Genomic DNA, 17,357 nt, shown 5'->3' with positions numbered 1-17,357 from the left:
GCTAAATATACAGGAAGATGTTAGCATTGCTATACTTCAGTTACTCCAGAAGACCTTACTGCTCACTACAAAGGGATGTCAAATTTGGAGTACTAACAGTTAAATGAAATTCTATACATGATTTAAAAACTGCATGATTCTTAGCACCCCCTGCTCTCTCTTTTTGTTTCTGTGCCAGTCACTAAAAAAGCAGAGGGTGGTCAACTCAGTCTCTGTGTTTAGCCAGATTGGTCCCCAAAAAGCAGATTAAGTCCATTCCTGGTTCTGTACTCTGAACTCTTCTACTATGGTAGAAACTTCTTAGAGACTTACACCCCAATGGCAACCCCTCCTAAGAGTCAATGTCATTATTAACACCATGATGTAGCTTCAGAGTAAGACTTCAAGGCGTGAGTCTTGAAGTATTCACATATAACTGAAAAATCAGTATTATGGCATCAATTTAACAGCACTGCCAATATAGGTAGAGGAAATATGGTTGTGACCAAAATGAGAAACAGTGTTTATATGTCTTTATCATCAGTCCTGTTTTGGGTACTCCATAAGATTAAGTCTAAGATACTACATATCTAAGCTGCAACTCAATGGCTCCAGAATTTTAAAAACATTATTAATTGTTTATTATACATAAAAACAAAAAAAGTAAGCGAATTACTTTAGAAAATAGTTTTAAGTTCAGAGGAATGATGATGAAGTATGCCATTCATCTTTTCAAAGAGGTGATGGACTAAAGGTACACAATGAGACATACATTTTCAGATATAGCTGATGTATTCATTTGTTTTGTTTGGTTGTACTTAAATTATATTCTGTTGGGGAATCAGATATAGGTAATATGAGAGATAGAAAAAAGAAAGAACATTACTAGAACACAAATATCAGAAAACAAAAAAAAAATTCAGGAAGGATACAAAATAGGAAAATTTTGTTATTATGTAAAACTTAACATGCAATTAATAAACACATTGTACACAATATTTTTATATACAAATTTTTTTGTCCTCTGTATATTGAGAAGTTTGTTTGAGTGTTAAATTCATAATAAATAAGATTTTTTAAAACAGTCATTTATAACTCATTAACTTTTTTTTTAAATTATGAGTCAATTAACTTTAATTCAGAAAAAAATCATATTACTATGGAAAAACAATTTTCCTAATACTGCAGGAATCCAAATTTAAACTTTATAATTTTGAAAGATTATATAGGCACAATTCCAAGAAGTCATCTGTTATTTTCTAGTTTTTGAAATATTAATACTGCAAAAATAACTTGGAGTAGAATTTGGATCACATTCTCAGTCTAAAAATTGCTACTTCATCCCACTCATCAAGGCTAAATATGAAAGAGGTTTGCACATAGAACAATGCCAGAACACTTAAAAGAATGAAAACATCAGGGTACAGTATTGGAAATGTCTTATTGGCTATAAACGCCACCTTGTGGTCAATGTCTACAATTTTGCATAGATGAAGCAAATTGGGATTCATTTGTTAAGCTGGGAATCACCATCCATACCTGCCACTTATAATATTCTAACCTTTAAAAGAAATTTGCATATATGATGTGAGAAGTTGTAAAGGCATATTTGCATTGCAGGGGCAACTATACATAATCTTAGGACACTTTCTGTCTTTTTTTTTTTTTTAAGAAGTCACAGTTAAGCTTAGGGGATTGTTTTCAACTACCCTGATATAGTATAGTAACAAAAGCAGCGGCAATAAACTTATATTTATATAGTGCTTACAATTTTTCAAAGTACTTTCATATATTATCACATTTTATCCTTTGGTACTTCAAAAGATTAATGTTTTTATTTCAATTTTTAAAAAGCCACCCTGATAAAATTGGGATTCTTCCTCCATACTTAATTCATACTTAAATTCTTATTACAAATGTAAACAGAATAAAATGCTATTATATTCCTATTACAAATGTAAACAAAATTTGCAGTTAACCAGAAAAAATAGGTCACAGGTTCTCCTTAAAGAGGCAAATGAAAGAGTTGACCTAATTGTGTGCCCAAGGACAAGGACAGATCTAAGATGTTAAGGTTGAGGGGACTGAAGGGATCCATGCTTTTGCCAGATATCACACAATAAATATTAAGAAATCCTATGGAAAGGGAAAAAAAAGAAATGAGTAATACAGATGAAAATAGAAACCAAAAAAAGTAAGAATTGGCAGTTTTAAGAAAAATCACATGGCCAAATGAAAGACCTTATAATAAAAAAAATTTACATATCACAAAAGAAATTAAGAATTAAAAGATGTGAGGGGGGAGGGGAATGAGTGGAATCAGTGACAAAAACGACCAATAAATATGTGATGGCATCCTTGGGCTATTTCATCTTGCGGGTCTCCTCCATGAGATCCAGAGACGCTCAAAAGAGAACAGCTAAAAAATACACACAAAGAAAACAAAACAAAAACAAATGGATGAAGAATGCCAATTATCAAAATTATGATGTCTAGTTGTATGTCACTGAATTATTTTATCAGTACAAATATCTTAGAGAGGCACTAAAGATGTATGATAAGCTTGGTCCAGAAATAAGTAAGACTAAACTCAGCAAGATAGTACTTAGGAAACTGTACAATGTTTTCATGATCCCAAACTGTTCATGGACACATAAATCCATCTTTTTAAATAATATTTTGCTAGTAAAGCTGCATAGTCAAAAATCATGGAATACCATATCCTCCAAAGAATCAAAAGACAATGGAGAAACTCATGATAGGTGTAAATGGATTGTAGCACATTACTAATGAAGACTAATGCAAAAACAGATTCTTTCTTTCTGTCTGTCTCCCTCCCTCTCTCTGTCTCTGTCTCTCTCTCTCACACACACACACACACACACACACACACACACACACACACCCTAGAAATATATGCATGTAGTCGAAAGAGTACACACATAAATGAGTTCATGGATACACAGAATACAAAACATTTTAATACTTCAAAATACCTCTGATTTTTTCACTCTTCATTGAAACTCTCAAAAATCAGCAATAATAACTAATCATCAGGCGGTCAACTATCTAGTGATAAGGCTACACTAAGTCACTTGGGCTGGCAGTCTTTTACCTTATGTGATATCAAAAAAAGCAGAGGTGTTATCATGACTGCAGAAATGTCAACAGCAAAAATAGACATGGTTAAAAGAGAAGAGCAAAGAAACTAGATTTTGCATAAAGACACCATAAATAATTAAATAATATCTGTGCACCAAATGGCATTACACCTAATGACTTAAAGTGAAAGTCACTTGAATTACAGGGAGAAATAGGCACCAAAACTATTGTAATTGAGGACTGCAATGTGTCTTTTTCTTACTAAGACAGATCTAAGGATAAACAGGAAAGAAGTTAAGGACTTGAACAGAAATATAGGAAAAATAAATATAACAGACTTCTGGTGATTGCTACAGCACTACGTTTTAACTCTGAGAGAATTTTTAAGTTTAAGTGGCTTTTTGTTTGGTCTAATATGCATCAAACTCTGTCTCCTCAATCTGTTTTTAAATTTAGTTGCTTTGATAGTAGATACCTCATATGTTCTAATTTTTCAGTCATTTTGCTTTGCCCTAATAGTTCTTGTCACATTGAATCAGAGTTCTATCTGTCCATTTTATTTTGATGTTTTTGATGTTATTTTATTTTGTGTGTGTGTGTGTGTTTAAAACAAGTTATTTTTGAACTCTACTTTCTAATTCATTGTTACTTCCTCCATTTTATGGAAGAGTTTGCCCATTCACATTCATAGGTATGATTATAATTTGTCCTTTTCCTTCTGTCCTATTCTTTTATAATTTTAGCCTTCCTTCCCACTTTCACAATTTTACAAAGAAAAAAGGCTGGAATGGAAAGAGAATAGGATCAACATCAATTACCTATAACTGAAGTGGTCCAATTCATCCCTTTGCCACTCCTCTCTTTATCTAACCCAAATTCCAATCACTGATTCTTATACTTTTTCCCCCTCCTTTTAATATTTCCTTTATCATCCATTCTCTACTCTTGATCTAACCTTTTAATCCATCCCACCCTTGGTTGAAGTTTGAATTGTGACTATTCTGCATAACTCTATCCTTCCTCTTAAACCCTCTTCTTTCTTTCTCTGTCTCTATTGAATTAATTAATTTCTATACTACACTGTGTGTGTGTGTGTGTGTGTGTGTGTATGTGTGCACTCAATCCTCTTTTGCCTGTTCAATAAAGAGAAAAGTTCCTAAGATGCTCACTTTCAAACTCCCCCAACTTTTCCATGTTACTATAGTCTTCTTCTGGCATACCCTGATTATGAGAATTCTTAAGGTGCTCTCTAGTCTTTCTCATTTCTTCCCACGTATATTCCTTTTTTCTTTCAAACAAAAGAGAACAAAATCACTACCACCCTCTCCAATCTTGTGTTAATTTTCTTTTATTCTCTCCCTGTGAAGGGACATAACTTTTCTCACCCTAATCAAATTTATATACTCCATTTTAGCTCCCTTCTAATCACTTGAATACATTTACCATTTCGGTCTTCTCTCCTGTGCTGAATTTGAAAGATTCTACCCTGATCTTGTTTTTTAATCAGAAAAGCTTGAAAATCCTCTATGCTATTAAAGATCCTTCCTCAAACCCCATAAGATTACATTCATTTTTGCAGGATAAATTATTCTTACCTGTAAGTCTTCTTAATTGTGCCTTTGGAATACTGTATTCCAAGATTTCCTCTTCTTTAAAGTATAGTCTTAGGTGATTTTGTCATTTCTAGTGTATTATTTTTTTTCTGGTTGCTTTCCTGCTCAGAATGCCTGAAGGCTTCTAGCTACATCTTATACAGTCTTTGTAATGTAAGGAGGAACTCACTGGTGTTTCTCTTTGAACTTACTGATCTTTGTTCCAGTTGGTGGCCTTTTACATATTTGCTGGGGTATTTGTTAGGACACACATCTCTAACATCTTTCATTCTGCCATCTTAGAGGAAGTCACCATTTTTTTTCCCAGATGCTAGTCCAGAATACATTTGACAATACGTGGCAAGAAATATTAGAAGTACATAATTCAATGGAACAAACACTGAATGTGTAATCAAAGAACCTGGATATGACTCTCAGTTCTGTTTATTTTGTGAACTTGGAAGGTAACTTTAAAGTGCCAAATAAACCTCAGCTATTAACATAATTAATGAATATAATGCTCACTTTGGGGAAATCACATACCCTCAGTGATTTTAAACAATACAGTCAAACCTAAATAGAATAAAATGGGAAGGGCAAATTCTTACCCACACTAATTTATGACACGCAATTACTTGGGCACCAAATAGACTGCATGAATCAATGTGTACAGCTAGGCATAATATCCTCCTAGAGTCCCAGTTCTGCCTGTAATTAGAATCTTATGCAGTTCATGACTCACATCTATAATATGATTTTCCTCTGCCACTTAGATATTAAAATCTGACATTCTAATTAAGCCAGGAACATTCTATTTAATGTGAGGAAACCCAAGGACAAATGATTGGTTCCCATTTCATCTCTTGCTTTAACAACAGGGATCTCTTTTTTGCCTTATTTACATGTACAAATCATGTTCCTCAATATGAATATGACTGAATTACAAAGGAAATGGGAAGACTGGGAAATATTCAGTTTCCATGTCTGGGATATTTTGAACTTAATAGAGAATAGCAGATTGTCCATGCTCATGTCTTGCAGAGTTAAAAAAAAATAATAAGACTTGATTATTTAAGGGAACTGTCTTCACGATTATGCTTTCCTAGAGTGATACAACAAACAAATTTAGAATTATCTATGACAGGAACAACCAATAAATAACCTCATTTTGATGGCTTCTAAAGTTGGAATAAAAAAACAAAGAAAAAGATTCATCCTAATTTACAAATTCAAAACTCAAGATACTTCATATATTATGAAGGTTTAAAAGATCATTTCGGGGGGAGCTTAAAATTAAGTATACAGAAGCTGCTAGAAAGAACTTAACAGCATCATAACATAGTATAATTGGGTTAAGTGTTAAGGAAACTAAGAAGTATTCCACATGGGGGAAAAAATAAATATGCAGATGACAAAAGTACATATTCATATAAAAGAAGCTCTAACATTCTAAGCAGATATTGCAGTTTTTTTTAATATGTATGTTATATAACATTTCATAAACAATAATAGCCCAATCTTACCTCTGCATAATTTTTTAATGAAGCATTTTCACACAAACTATCATATTCTGTTTTCCCAATAACCCTGTGAAATGAGATAGGTGGGTGGCACTATCTTCACTTAACAGATAAGAAAATGAAAGCTTAGGGAAGCCAGTCCAGTGACTTGCCCAAAGGTACCACAACTAAGTGGCAAACATATGACTGGAAGGTATATCTTATTCACTTTCAGTAAAAACGCTTTCCACAATGTCAGCTAAGTTCTAAAAGAGGCAGTGAATCATAGTGGAAAGAATCCTCAGCTTGGAGTCCAGACAACTGGGTTCAAACCCCCTATCTCTGAACCTGGGCTAATCACTTAATCTTTTATGTTTATCTTTATTTGATGTGTGACCCAGAGTAAGTCACTTCATCTTAATGTTTATGTGCCAGAGGCAATTCCCTAAGACTTATCTACTAAGTCATGAGTTTTCCTATTCAAGTAATGATGGTCAACTATTAACCTAAAGAATTGTGACGATGCACATTGTTTATTCAACAAAAATATTTTAAATTATATCATTGCTAGAGACCTTTTAGGTATTTATGCTTATGGATTAAAACAAAAACTAATTAAATGAATATTAAGAAAGCATATGTCCTAGTTACTGCTCCCAAAGAAGCAGTATTTTATTTCCAAATGTCTTAGAAATCTTGGACATAGCAGAATGTAAAACAACTGCATAATTTTATCAATGAATCATTCCCCTATTTTCATTAAATTCATATTATAGAATCTATTTTCTTAAATTACTTTTTTGGAGAACTCCAATTTGTATTCAGAACTGGAAAATTATTATATTTAAAGCAAAATGAATGGTTGGCTCTACCCTGAATCAAGATATAGTGTTAATATTCTTTAACTGATCTCATAGCTTCCTTTATTGTCTCCCAACTTAAGGAAAAATAAGGCAGTAAAAGAGTGGAACTGAAATGGTTTTCTCTTCAATCCACCTGACAGTTCTTCATTCCCTCCCACCTGATCTCAGATCTCCAAAATATAAGGAAGGAGAAAAAAGAAAAAGAGGCACAAACAGGAGGAGAGGTCGAAGGCATTACAGAATATTTTTTAAGATTCTAGGAAAAAAGAGAGTGACATTTAAAGAACTTTTCTCCCCTCCCCTAAAACAAAAGAAAAGCAAAAAGTAGGGCCAAACATATTATTATTCTATCTCCTTTTCCCAATTTTTCTCACCTCAAGCCCTGAAATCTGTCTAATTCTTAAATTTTGGCTACTAAGACAATTTCCTTTGTATGTTTTGGCTACGCCTAGTTTCTGAGCTGCAAATTTGAGAAAAGTACAGGAGTTCTTAAACTTTTGTAGGTGTAATGGAACTCTTTGGCAATCTGGCAAAGCCTACGTATCCATTCAAAGAACTATGTGTTTAAAAGCAAAAATACATACATACGTATATACGTACATAAATACATAGGCTAACAAAGGAAATCAATGAAACAATCTCTCTCTCTCTCTCTCTCTCTCTCTCTCTACAACGTATACCATGGTATAGAAGAAAGTCAGTCAATAAACATTTATTAATTGTGCTAGTAATGGCACTGTGCTAGTAATGGGGATAAGCTCTCAAGGAACTCACATTTCAATGAACTGAGAACTGAGAGAGCTTGGTTTTATTTATGTTTTATTACATCTTTAGTTTTTATACTACTATTACTTACCTTTAAGTTTCCACTCTCCAAAGAACTCTGTCTTAAAACATCAATAAATAAGTAAAAGTCACCTTAACTTTACCGCAGTCTGCCTCTGTAGTCCCCTACACCCTTCTGTGAGGAGAGAAAAGTGGTTTGTTTTTCAATTCCCAGGAACTCAGAATAATACCTGAGTTTTAATTCTACCTCTGCTATTAATTAGCTGTGAGAACTTGTGTAAGTTATGTTGCCTCTATGTACCTCAATTTTCTCCACTTACAATAAAGATGGTTATATGAGATGAATAAAAAAGTGTTCTCCAAATCTAAAATTCGGTGATTCTGCAGACAGACAACAGTAACAACAACAGTGATGATGATGATGATGATGATGATGATGATGGCCAACATTTACAGAGCACCTAGTATGTTACAGGCATTGTGCTAAGTGCTTTACAATTATTATCCATTTGACCTTCACAATAACCCTGAGTGGAAGGTGCTATTATTATCCCCCATTTTATAGCCGAGGAAAATGAGGCAAACCCCATTTTACAGGTAAAGAAACTGAAGCACCGGTTAAGTGAGTTGGCCAGCTAATAAATATCTGAGGTTGGATTTGAACTCAGGTTTTCTTGACTCCAGGCCCAGCTCTCTATCTAAGGCACCATCTAAATGTACAGATCTGTATGATAGGGAACAAGGCAGTTTGAATTCCGGCTCTATCATTTTCCTCTCTGTCCTTTCATGAGGCTCAATTTCCTTCTAGTAAAACAAAGGGGTAGGATTAGATAACCCCAATGACACGCCACTCTTCTCTAACTCTGCCCATGCACTCAAGCGGAATTTAAAGCACTAACCAAATTCACTGTAACTTCTGTGCTTCATAAGCTACTTTTTGTGATACATAAATTTTAGAGATGGAAAGCGGGTGACACAGAATAATGCTGATGTGTTTGTGTGAGAAAAATGAGGTAAGTGTTCATGACAACTACCTGTTCGTAGTAGCTGATGTTTTTCTCAGCCATATCTGCAAATGCCAACTTGATATCATTTTGCATGTTTTGTTTCCATCTGTCCCAGTCAGCTTTCAGAGCATTATTAGCACATTCCACCTTATCTTCCAGTTTTCCAATCTCTTCTGTAAGCTGAACACAGTTTCAAAGAAAAAAAAAATCAATTAGATAATTCTTTTTTCAAAGTTTTTTTGTTTGTGACCTTTAATATTTTATTTGTCCTCGGTTATATGCAAAGATAATTTTTAACATTCATTTTTTTTTAATTTGAGTTCCAAATTTTCTCTCTCCCTCTCTAACTTCTCCCTTCCCTGAGACAGTAAGAAATTTGATATAGGTTGTACACGTTCAATCACGCAAAACATATGATTAGAGAAATCTTCCAATTAGATGATTTCTTCTTTTCTTGGTCAAATATGATACAAATACTATTTAGGAACAAAATGTTGAGACATCACCAACCTGAGGGAGTTAACTAGGAGGCCTAAGATAACTCTGCTCTTTTATTAGCTCATTACATCGTGCTCTTTTGTAGTCCAAATCCTATTCTAATTAAAATAAAACAAACAAAAAAAGAAAAAAACCTTTCCTATATCCTTAAACTCTTCAAACAATACTACTCTCACTTCCTAGGGTTAAATGAAATACCAAACCCACGTCTTCATCTTTACCCTGGATATTTTCTGCCTTGTTTCTGCTACTACGCCTCACTGTAAATCAGACCCCCAGAGGCCATGCCTGAGAGGGGCTAACCCAGCTAAACCATTCAGCTTTAAACTCCCAGGGACCATGTGTGCTGCTGACCAAAGCATTTCCTCTCTTTTCTCCCTCCATTCCCCTTCAGCCTCTGAGAACTGCAGTCATTTCAACATGACCAAAGTCTCTAGAAAGAGCATTTGGCATTTCAAAGGAATGCCGTATTGCACCATGCCTGTGACCCCTAAATAAAATACTACTCCGTTGTCAACGTGGGGAAGGGAAGAAAAGAGAATAAACATTTGTTAAATGCCTACTATGGGCCAGGCATTGTGTTAAGTGTTTTACAAATATTATCTTATTTGATGCCTCAAAACAACTCTTGAGATATAGGTCTTACTATTATCCCCAGTTTACAGATGAGGAAACTGAGGCTGAGAGGTTAAGTGACTTGCACAGGGTCACTTGTGTTAGTAAGTCTCTAAGGCTAGATTTGAACTCAGGTCCTTCCTGTCTCCAGGTCCAGTACTCTATCCTCTGCACCACCTCACTGCCTTTACATCCCCCAATATATGGTGTCTCCCCCCGCCCCATTAGAATATAGGCTCCTTGAGGGATTGCCCTGGTTTTTTTATTTATATATCCCCGACACTTAGCACAATGTTTGACACTTAATCTTTAATAAATACCTTTTCCTTCATTTATCCAAACCAATTAATTAACATTTATTAGGTATCTTACAGCACCAAGTTCTGTGCCAGGCTTTGGGGATGGATATGTATGTATGTATATATGTATGTATGAATGTGTGCATGTATGTATGTATGTACACATACACATTCATATACACTACATACACACACGTGCATAGGTACATATACACATACACAAAAGTAAGGCAGTAAGGAACTTTTATTCTACTAGAGATTTAATTTGACCTAAGGGTGCCACAGTCCAGCTACTCCTTCTTTACCATACCCAAGATTCTTAAGGCCAAGAAGCAGGGTTGACCTATGCCTTGTTTCTAGCATTACTGCTTCCAGATCATTCCTCTACTTCCATCCCCTCAATAATCTTTTTGTCCTTTGAAATCTATGAAATCTATGTATACAAATATTCATTTCAGCAAACGTGTAGTAGGTAGTACTATGTTGTTTACACAGCAATGTACGCTCATACAAGAATGTCTTCCCTGCTGGTCTCTAGGCTACAGCTGTCATCCCTCGATTCTTAATCTGCTGCTCTGAGTAAGCCCAAGAGGATGGAAGAGGAAATAATATAGCTCAAGTGCATTCAAGAGAAAAAGCAGTGTGGTCTGTGGATAGGACATTGGACTTGGAATCAGTGAGAGCTTGGTTTAAATCCCATCTCAAATACAGCTTAAAATGAGAACTTAAAGACAGATTTGAGCTCTTCCTAAAGAGAGATGAACTAGATGCTCTCCTCATCCTGCAGAGAATGTAGCAGAGTCACAAAAACCATCAGGCAAGAGATTATACGGTAAGAAGTAAAAAAAGAAACAAAGCATAGAGGTTGATGATTCCCTGCTCAGGGACAGAGGTAGTTATTTGTCAATTTAATAACAAAAATAAAGAGGTCTGTTTTCTTCCTGGGGCATGTATCCAAGATACAACAAAGAACCTCCCTCCCCCATCCCAAACTTATTAAAATGGATGACAACTATGTATGTCTGGTGATTCACATGGGCACAAATGAAACTACCAGAAGGAAATTTGAAAGTATTGCCAATAATTATGGAGACTTGGGCAGGAAGCTGAACAAAGGGGTACAAGATGTTTTCTTCACTGTTACCCATTGAAGGCAAGGGATGCAGAAGAGAAAAAATAATTAAGGAAGTAAACAGGTGACAAAAATTGGTATCTGAGAAAAGGTTTTGGGTTTCTGGATCACAGCTTACAATATAAGATTGAGAGATTCCTGACAGGGATGGAATACACCTAACTTCTGGCAGAGCTGGTAAGAATGCATTTTATTGGTGTCTTGAATGGGACAATGAGTAGGAAAAAGACTGTCTATGTATACCCCCAAAGTTAAATACTATATATCTACAAAGAAGGAAGAATAGCAATTGACATACTCAGAAATTCACAGGAGACAAATCCAAGAAAGTTGTAAAAAGCCATGACTTCAAATGTCTATCTATACACAATCACACAAAGTTTAGGGAATAGATAGGAGAAACTAGAAGTCCTCACTCAAGGAACCATATTTGACCTCCTAGACACAGTTAAAACTTAGTGAGGTGAAGCCTATGACTAGACTATGATTCTGAATGGATATATCTAATTCAAAACAAAAAAGGATAGGTAAGAGGTGGTAGGGATGAGATATCATTACATACTAAGAAAGTATACACATATGAGGAAATTCAAGAACCAGAGCAAAGATCACAATGGAGAATATTTAGGGGAAGGTCAAACAGAAGTAATTTTGTCAATGAAGTATACTATGAACCACATGGACAAAAGTAGGAATTAAATGAGGAGTTTGGGGAAAACATCACAAGCCTTTTTAGTAGTATGATATGGTAGAAGTAATGGGAATCTTGAGGGAAAGTGATCACTCCACCCTAAAATTTGTGATACAAAAGGAGAAGACATCTGGGTAGAGTCTGACATGCAAATTAAATTTTAGGAGAGCAGGCTGTGAAAGATTCAAAGGAAATATAGCTAAGATCTCAGGAAGTAGGAAGTGCTTCAAGCGAAGCTGCCCCAAAAAGAAAGGGAGATACTCAAGAATGAAATTCTGAAGACACGATGGGAAACAATTCCACCAGAAAGGAAAAGTGGAATTTGTCCAAAGAGACATATGGATGCACAAGGAACTCAACAATCAATTTAGATTTTTTTAAAAAATGAATGGATGGATAGATGGATGGATGAATCAATCAATCAATCAATAAGAAGATAAATGAATGAACAAATGTGCAAAAAACAGAAACAAGACCAGGCAACAGAGGTAAACACATAAGAATATGGCATGATACTATAAAAAGAGCAAAAGAAATAATAAAGATCAAAATGAGATGGAACTGAAGAGAGAGATTCATGTCAACTCATACATTATTTAAAGTTAAATGGGAAGAAAAAGAAGAATCAAAGAAAACAAAGGACCTTGCTTGGAGTGGATGGAATTATGATAAATGACAACAAATAGAGAGCAGAGATGTTCAGTTAGTATTTTGTTTCGGCTTTCTCTACAAAAGACAAATTACCTTCACGTTGGCAATCAGAAAACAAAAATGTTTAATGGGGAGTTGATATCCGAGATAAGTAAGGAGATAGTGAGATAGCACCTTGATGCCTCTGAAGAACTCATGTTTCCTGTCTGGGGTGAGCTATAGTTCAGTAATATAGGAGAAATATCTACCTGAGTTCCCTAAAATGTGAGGTAGGTTCATTCTTCTCCTTGAAAGCTATTAAAACTACCCTTGATGTTTAATAGGTTCATGATTTGGTCCATGTTGCTTCCTAGTTTCCTGAGTACAAAGACCTAATGAAGCTCCATTTCCTCTTTGATGCTTGAAAGGTGGTCTAGGACGGGCAACACAGAGGGCAAGAATGCTCTGCTTGAAAGACATCTTTCACATATTATGGCTAAGTAAATCTCACTTCTTTAACTGCCAAATCTTCTGTATTTTACCTTATTCCAATATCAAACAAACTATCAAGGAACCAACCTAAGCAGGGCCTTTCCTACAAAACTTAAATCCTGAAAGAACCAACAAATATGACTGCTAAGGCACTGTCAATGATATCTGAAAGTTCTTGGAAAATGGGAAAGTTACTACAATATTGGAGAAATCCCAATGTTTCCCCAAATTTTCAAAAATGGGAAGAGAACAAGGCCTGCAAATTATAACCCAGTGAGCTTAATTTCAATTCCTAGGAAAATTCTAGAATGAATCATTCAAGAGATGATTGGTGAATATCAAGAGAAGAGGAGCAATTACAAAGAGTCATCATGCCTTCAGAACAATTCATTCCAGACTAGCCTTATTTCCTTTTTGACAGGATTACTAAAACAGAAGATGAAGCAAATAACATTGACAAAACATACCCAGACTTTATCAATGCACTTGTAAAGCATCCCAGACTAGAGAAAATGAAGAAACAAAAAGACAATACTAGACAACAATTACACAAAGAAATATTCACATGGCTTCAAAACTTATTGAATGGCCTGACCCAGAGTAGTTGTGAAAAGTTCCATGTCAGTGGCATCAGATCTCCAGTGGAGTATCCTAAACTTCTGTACTTGGTCCTCTACTAGTCAATATTTTTGTCAGTGACCTGGATAAAGACATACAGTATACTCATCAAATTTGTCAATGACACCAAGCTGAGAGGGATAATTAAGAATGGATCAGAGTCAGAATTCAGGAAGAGCATTGGGATGAATCTAATAAGCTGAAATTCTAAAGGGATAAATAGAAAATTTGGGCACAAAAAAATCAACTTTGAAAGTATAACATAGGGTAGCATGGTTAGAAAATATTTGTTCCAAAAGAAATCTCAGGGTTTTAGTGGATTGTAAATTCAATATAAACCAGTAGTGTGATACAGTGGCCAAAAGAGCTAATAAGATCTTGAGTTGCATTTAGAAAGGCATAGCTTTTAGGAATAAGGACCCTCAAGATTAAATAAAGAAACCAGTTTTTTAAGCACCTTGTTTATGAAATGCACTAAAAATCATGTTGTTGTTGGCTATACTTCCTATTATTGTTTGAGAGATTTAAGTTCAAATAAAACAATAACTGGGCTTTCAAGTACTGAGTGTTCTTGGATTTCAACTTCCTATGCTTTGAGTGCCTGAGCACATCTCTGGAGAAGAAGCGATAAAGATACACATGAGTAGAACATGGGGTAGCCAATGAGAGAGGTGCCATATGGTCTGAGTGGTGAGAGCCCATGAACCCTTGTTTCCAGAGGGCTATTGAAAGTTTCTCCTGAAGAGTAAGCCATTAAACAACTTGAATCTAACCTCTTATCATAGATGGGGCGGGAGGGGGGAGGTCAGGGTTTGGGGAGGGAGCAGAATTCCTGCAGAGAGATTTGGAACTGGACAATGGCAACATCAATGCCTCTCTAGCAACTTTTGGTCTCAGAATTCTAGAGTTGGGCCTTCTTTTAGAAATGAGGAGTTACTGAGTGTTTCTGGGAAGCTCCTGATAGCAAGAGAAGAGGGATTTCCTGGGCAGCACCTTCCTTGATGGTAGTATTCTAGGAATCCAAAGCTTAACCACAATCAGACCTTCTATGAGAAAACTAGTTCCGAGGCAGAGGTAGTTTCTTAAAGAAGAGGATGATGCACATACTCCCCCCCGGCCCACCTCCCACCAAAGCATGAAGAATGCCAAAGGCCTAAATGTCCAATATGGGAGAAGAAGGAATCTGGATTTTACATTTCACTATCAAGACATATGGCTCCAATAGAAGAGGGATGCCAATATGGCTTCCTCAAGTGAATTTATCTTCTGGAAACACCAAGACTTCAGAGTAGTACTACAGGAATAAGTGGAGTGGAAGTAGGAATCATATATTCTCAATGATGTGGGAGTTACGGAAAGGGAGATATACTTGAGATAGATCTAGATAAGGAGACAGGTAACCTTTCAACTTTCTGGTGAGTCCTTTTTGACCTCAAAGAATTATATACACTTCCAGCCTAATATAGGAACCTTAAGTGGGGGCTCAAGCTACATTTTTCAGCCACAGGATTAGATTCTGGAATCAGAAACTACCCAGAAAACCCCTTATCATCAGACCACAACCATCCAAGTAATTTAGTACCCTCTAAATTCATCAATATGATCAGAGAATTCTCATGATTAGCCCCCACATTCAACTTAGGTTCTCTATTCACAGTTACAAATATAGAATAACTATATAGAATCTCTATTTCTGAGATTTAAGTCTTTTGTTTTTGGTCTATTGATTTTTGAGATATTGGTTAGATTGCATATAATCATTGGAGAATTTATTATAATTATTTTTAATGTGCCCTAAATTGTTATATTCTAATTTGTTGTTTGGGGCATATTTGTTTAAAAATAACAGTAGAAAATGACAAACAAATAAGCAAAAGAAAAATTATCCAAAATGCAATCATAAATAAATAAAATAGGTATCTGGTTAAGGAAATATGAATTAAGATAAACAGATAACTCGATTGGAGAGATTGATCCATAAGAAGGTAAAGAATCAAACTTGTCTCCTTCCTCCAGAAGTACTGGGCTCCTCCCTTAGAGCACTTAAAAATATGTCTATAATGAAAACAACTAAAGTACTGCCCTCTTGTGTTGGGATAAGAGACCTGGTATACAAATAAATAATTTAGTTTGGCAGTTTATAATACCTACATTTGATTTAAAAAAAAAACAAAAACAAAAACAAGAACAAAAACAAAAAACGAGTTATAACAGGAGCCAGTACTGGGTAGAAAATTTTTAAAGTTGGAGAAAAAAAAATGATTGCTTAAAAACAAAACAAAACAAGGTTCTCAGCTGAGAGAGTGAGGCATGTGGAGCCAGGGGAAGTTTGAGGAAGAATGAAAAGGTTTGGAAGAGCCACTGTGGAGCAGTGAGTTGATAAGAGACGAATAGCAGCACTGTCTAGCAGCAGCAAAGGCCCCATTGAGGTTGCATGACATCATTCTGTAGTGGAACCAATCACAATGGTTGCATGATTTTCTCTACCTTCATTCAGCAGCATCTATGTAAGAGCAACAGGAAAAAGGTCAGCCAAGGCTGAGGCTTGAAAAAGAATAATCAGTGAAATGATAAGGGGGCTAGAGATTCAAGAAAGGAAGACAGTATAGAGCTGAATTAGTTCCCCAAGAGGTCAAGATGGAGAAAAGGGGGTGAGAGAAGCTAGTGAAAAGGAGATAGTGGGATAGAATTGAGGGGTTGAGGAATTGGAGGTCATGGTGTAGACAAGAGTAAGATTTTGTAAAGGAAGATGGAAGAAGTGGAAATTCAATAGATTATAGTTGGATAAGGGGAATTTTTAAATGTGGAGGTGGTATATTTGTGGGTCATGGCAACATCAAGGATATGACCATCATCTTTGTATGTGGCTTAGGGTAGGTCACGGGAAGTAAGGAGGCTGAGAAGCTAAATGGTTAGGGCATTCGAGAGAGTCAATATATGTGTTAAAGTCCCCCTAGTATGAGGGTAGGAGGAAAAAAAATGTGAGCCAAGCTTGTACAGGGGCTCTACAAGATAATCAGAGGAGTTTATATTTTATTTTGCAGGCAATAGGAAGTCATAAGAGTTGGTGAAATAAGAACATCACATGGTTAATCTGTGCATATGAAAAATTACTTTGGAAGCAATATGTAAGAGTGGAGACATTAGAGACTGAGTCAGGGAGACCCAAAATGCAACAATCTAGGTGAGAAATGCTAATTTAAGCGTGAGTGAAGGTAAGGGGTCAGATATGAGAAATGTTATAAAGGTAGAAATGTCAAGATTTGGGAATGGATATGTGGGGTAAGAGAGAGTGAGAAGTCTAAGATATTGTTGAAATCACAAACCAAAGACACTGTAAAGATAGTAGTATCTTCAACAAACTGGGAAGGTTGGAAGATGAAGGTTTATAGGGAAAGACAATGAGTTCACTCTTAAACATACTGAGTTTAAGATGTCTGATTATTTACATTAAGTGAGGCATAAAACTGGGAGGTAGAGGCTTTGCAAAGGTGTTCATCACTTTCACGCTCAAAGTCTAAACGGAAAAAGGTTATGCTTCTGTTTGGAGCACA

General features: G+C 35.5%; 1 protein-coding gene across 1 annotated transcript in view; it reads right to left on the bottom strand.

Moving 5' to 3' along the window:
* Positions 1-17,357, bottom strand: part of SNX7 (sorting nexin 7) — a 121,257-nt gene that overhangs the window by 16,102 nt on the left and 87,798 nt on the right. Inside the window, exon 8 of the mRNA XM_027868288.1 lies at positions 8,856-9,008. Coding sequence (XP_027724089.1) covers positions 8,856-9,008 — 153 coding nt within the window. The remainder of the gene's footprint in view (positions 1-8,855; positions 9,009-17,357) is intronic.

The sequence above is a fragment of the Vombatus ursinus genome, unplaced genomic scaffold (assembly GCF_900497805.2).
Source record: "Vombatus ursinus unplaced genomic scaffold, bare-nosed wombat genome assembly UNPS02014787.1, whole genome shotgun sequence".
In the NCBI taxonomy this organism is placed as follows: domain Eukaryota; kingdom Metazoa; phylum Chordata; class Mammalia; order Diprotodontia; family Vombatidae; genus Vombatus; species Vombatus ursinus.
The sequence above is the reverse complement of the archived record's forward strand: the minus strand, read 5'-3'. Positions and strand labels throughout refer to the sequence as shown.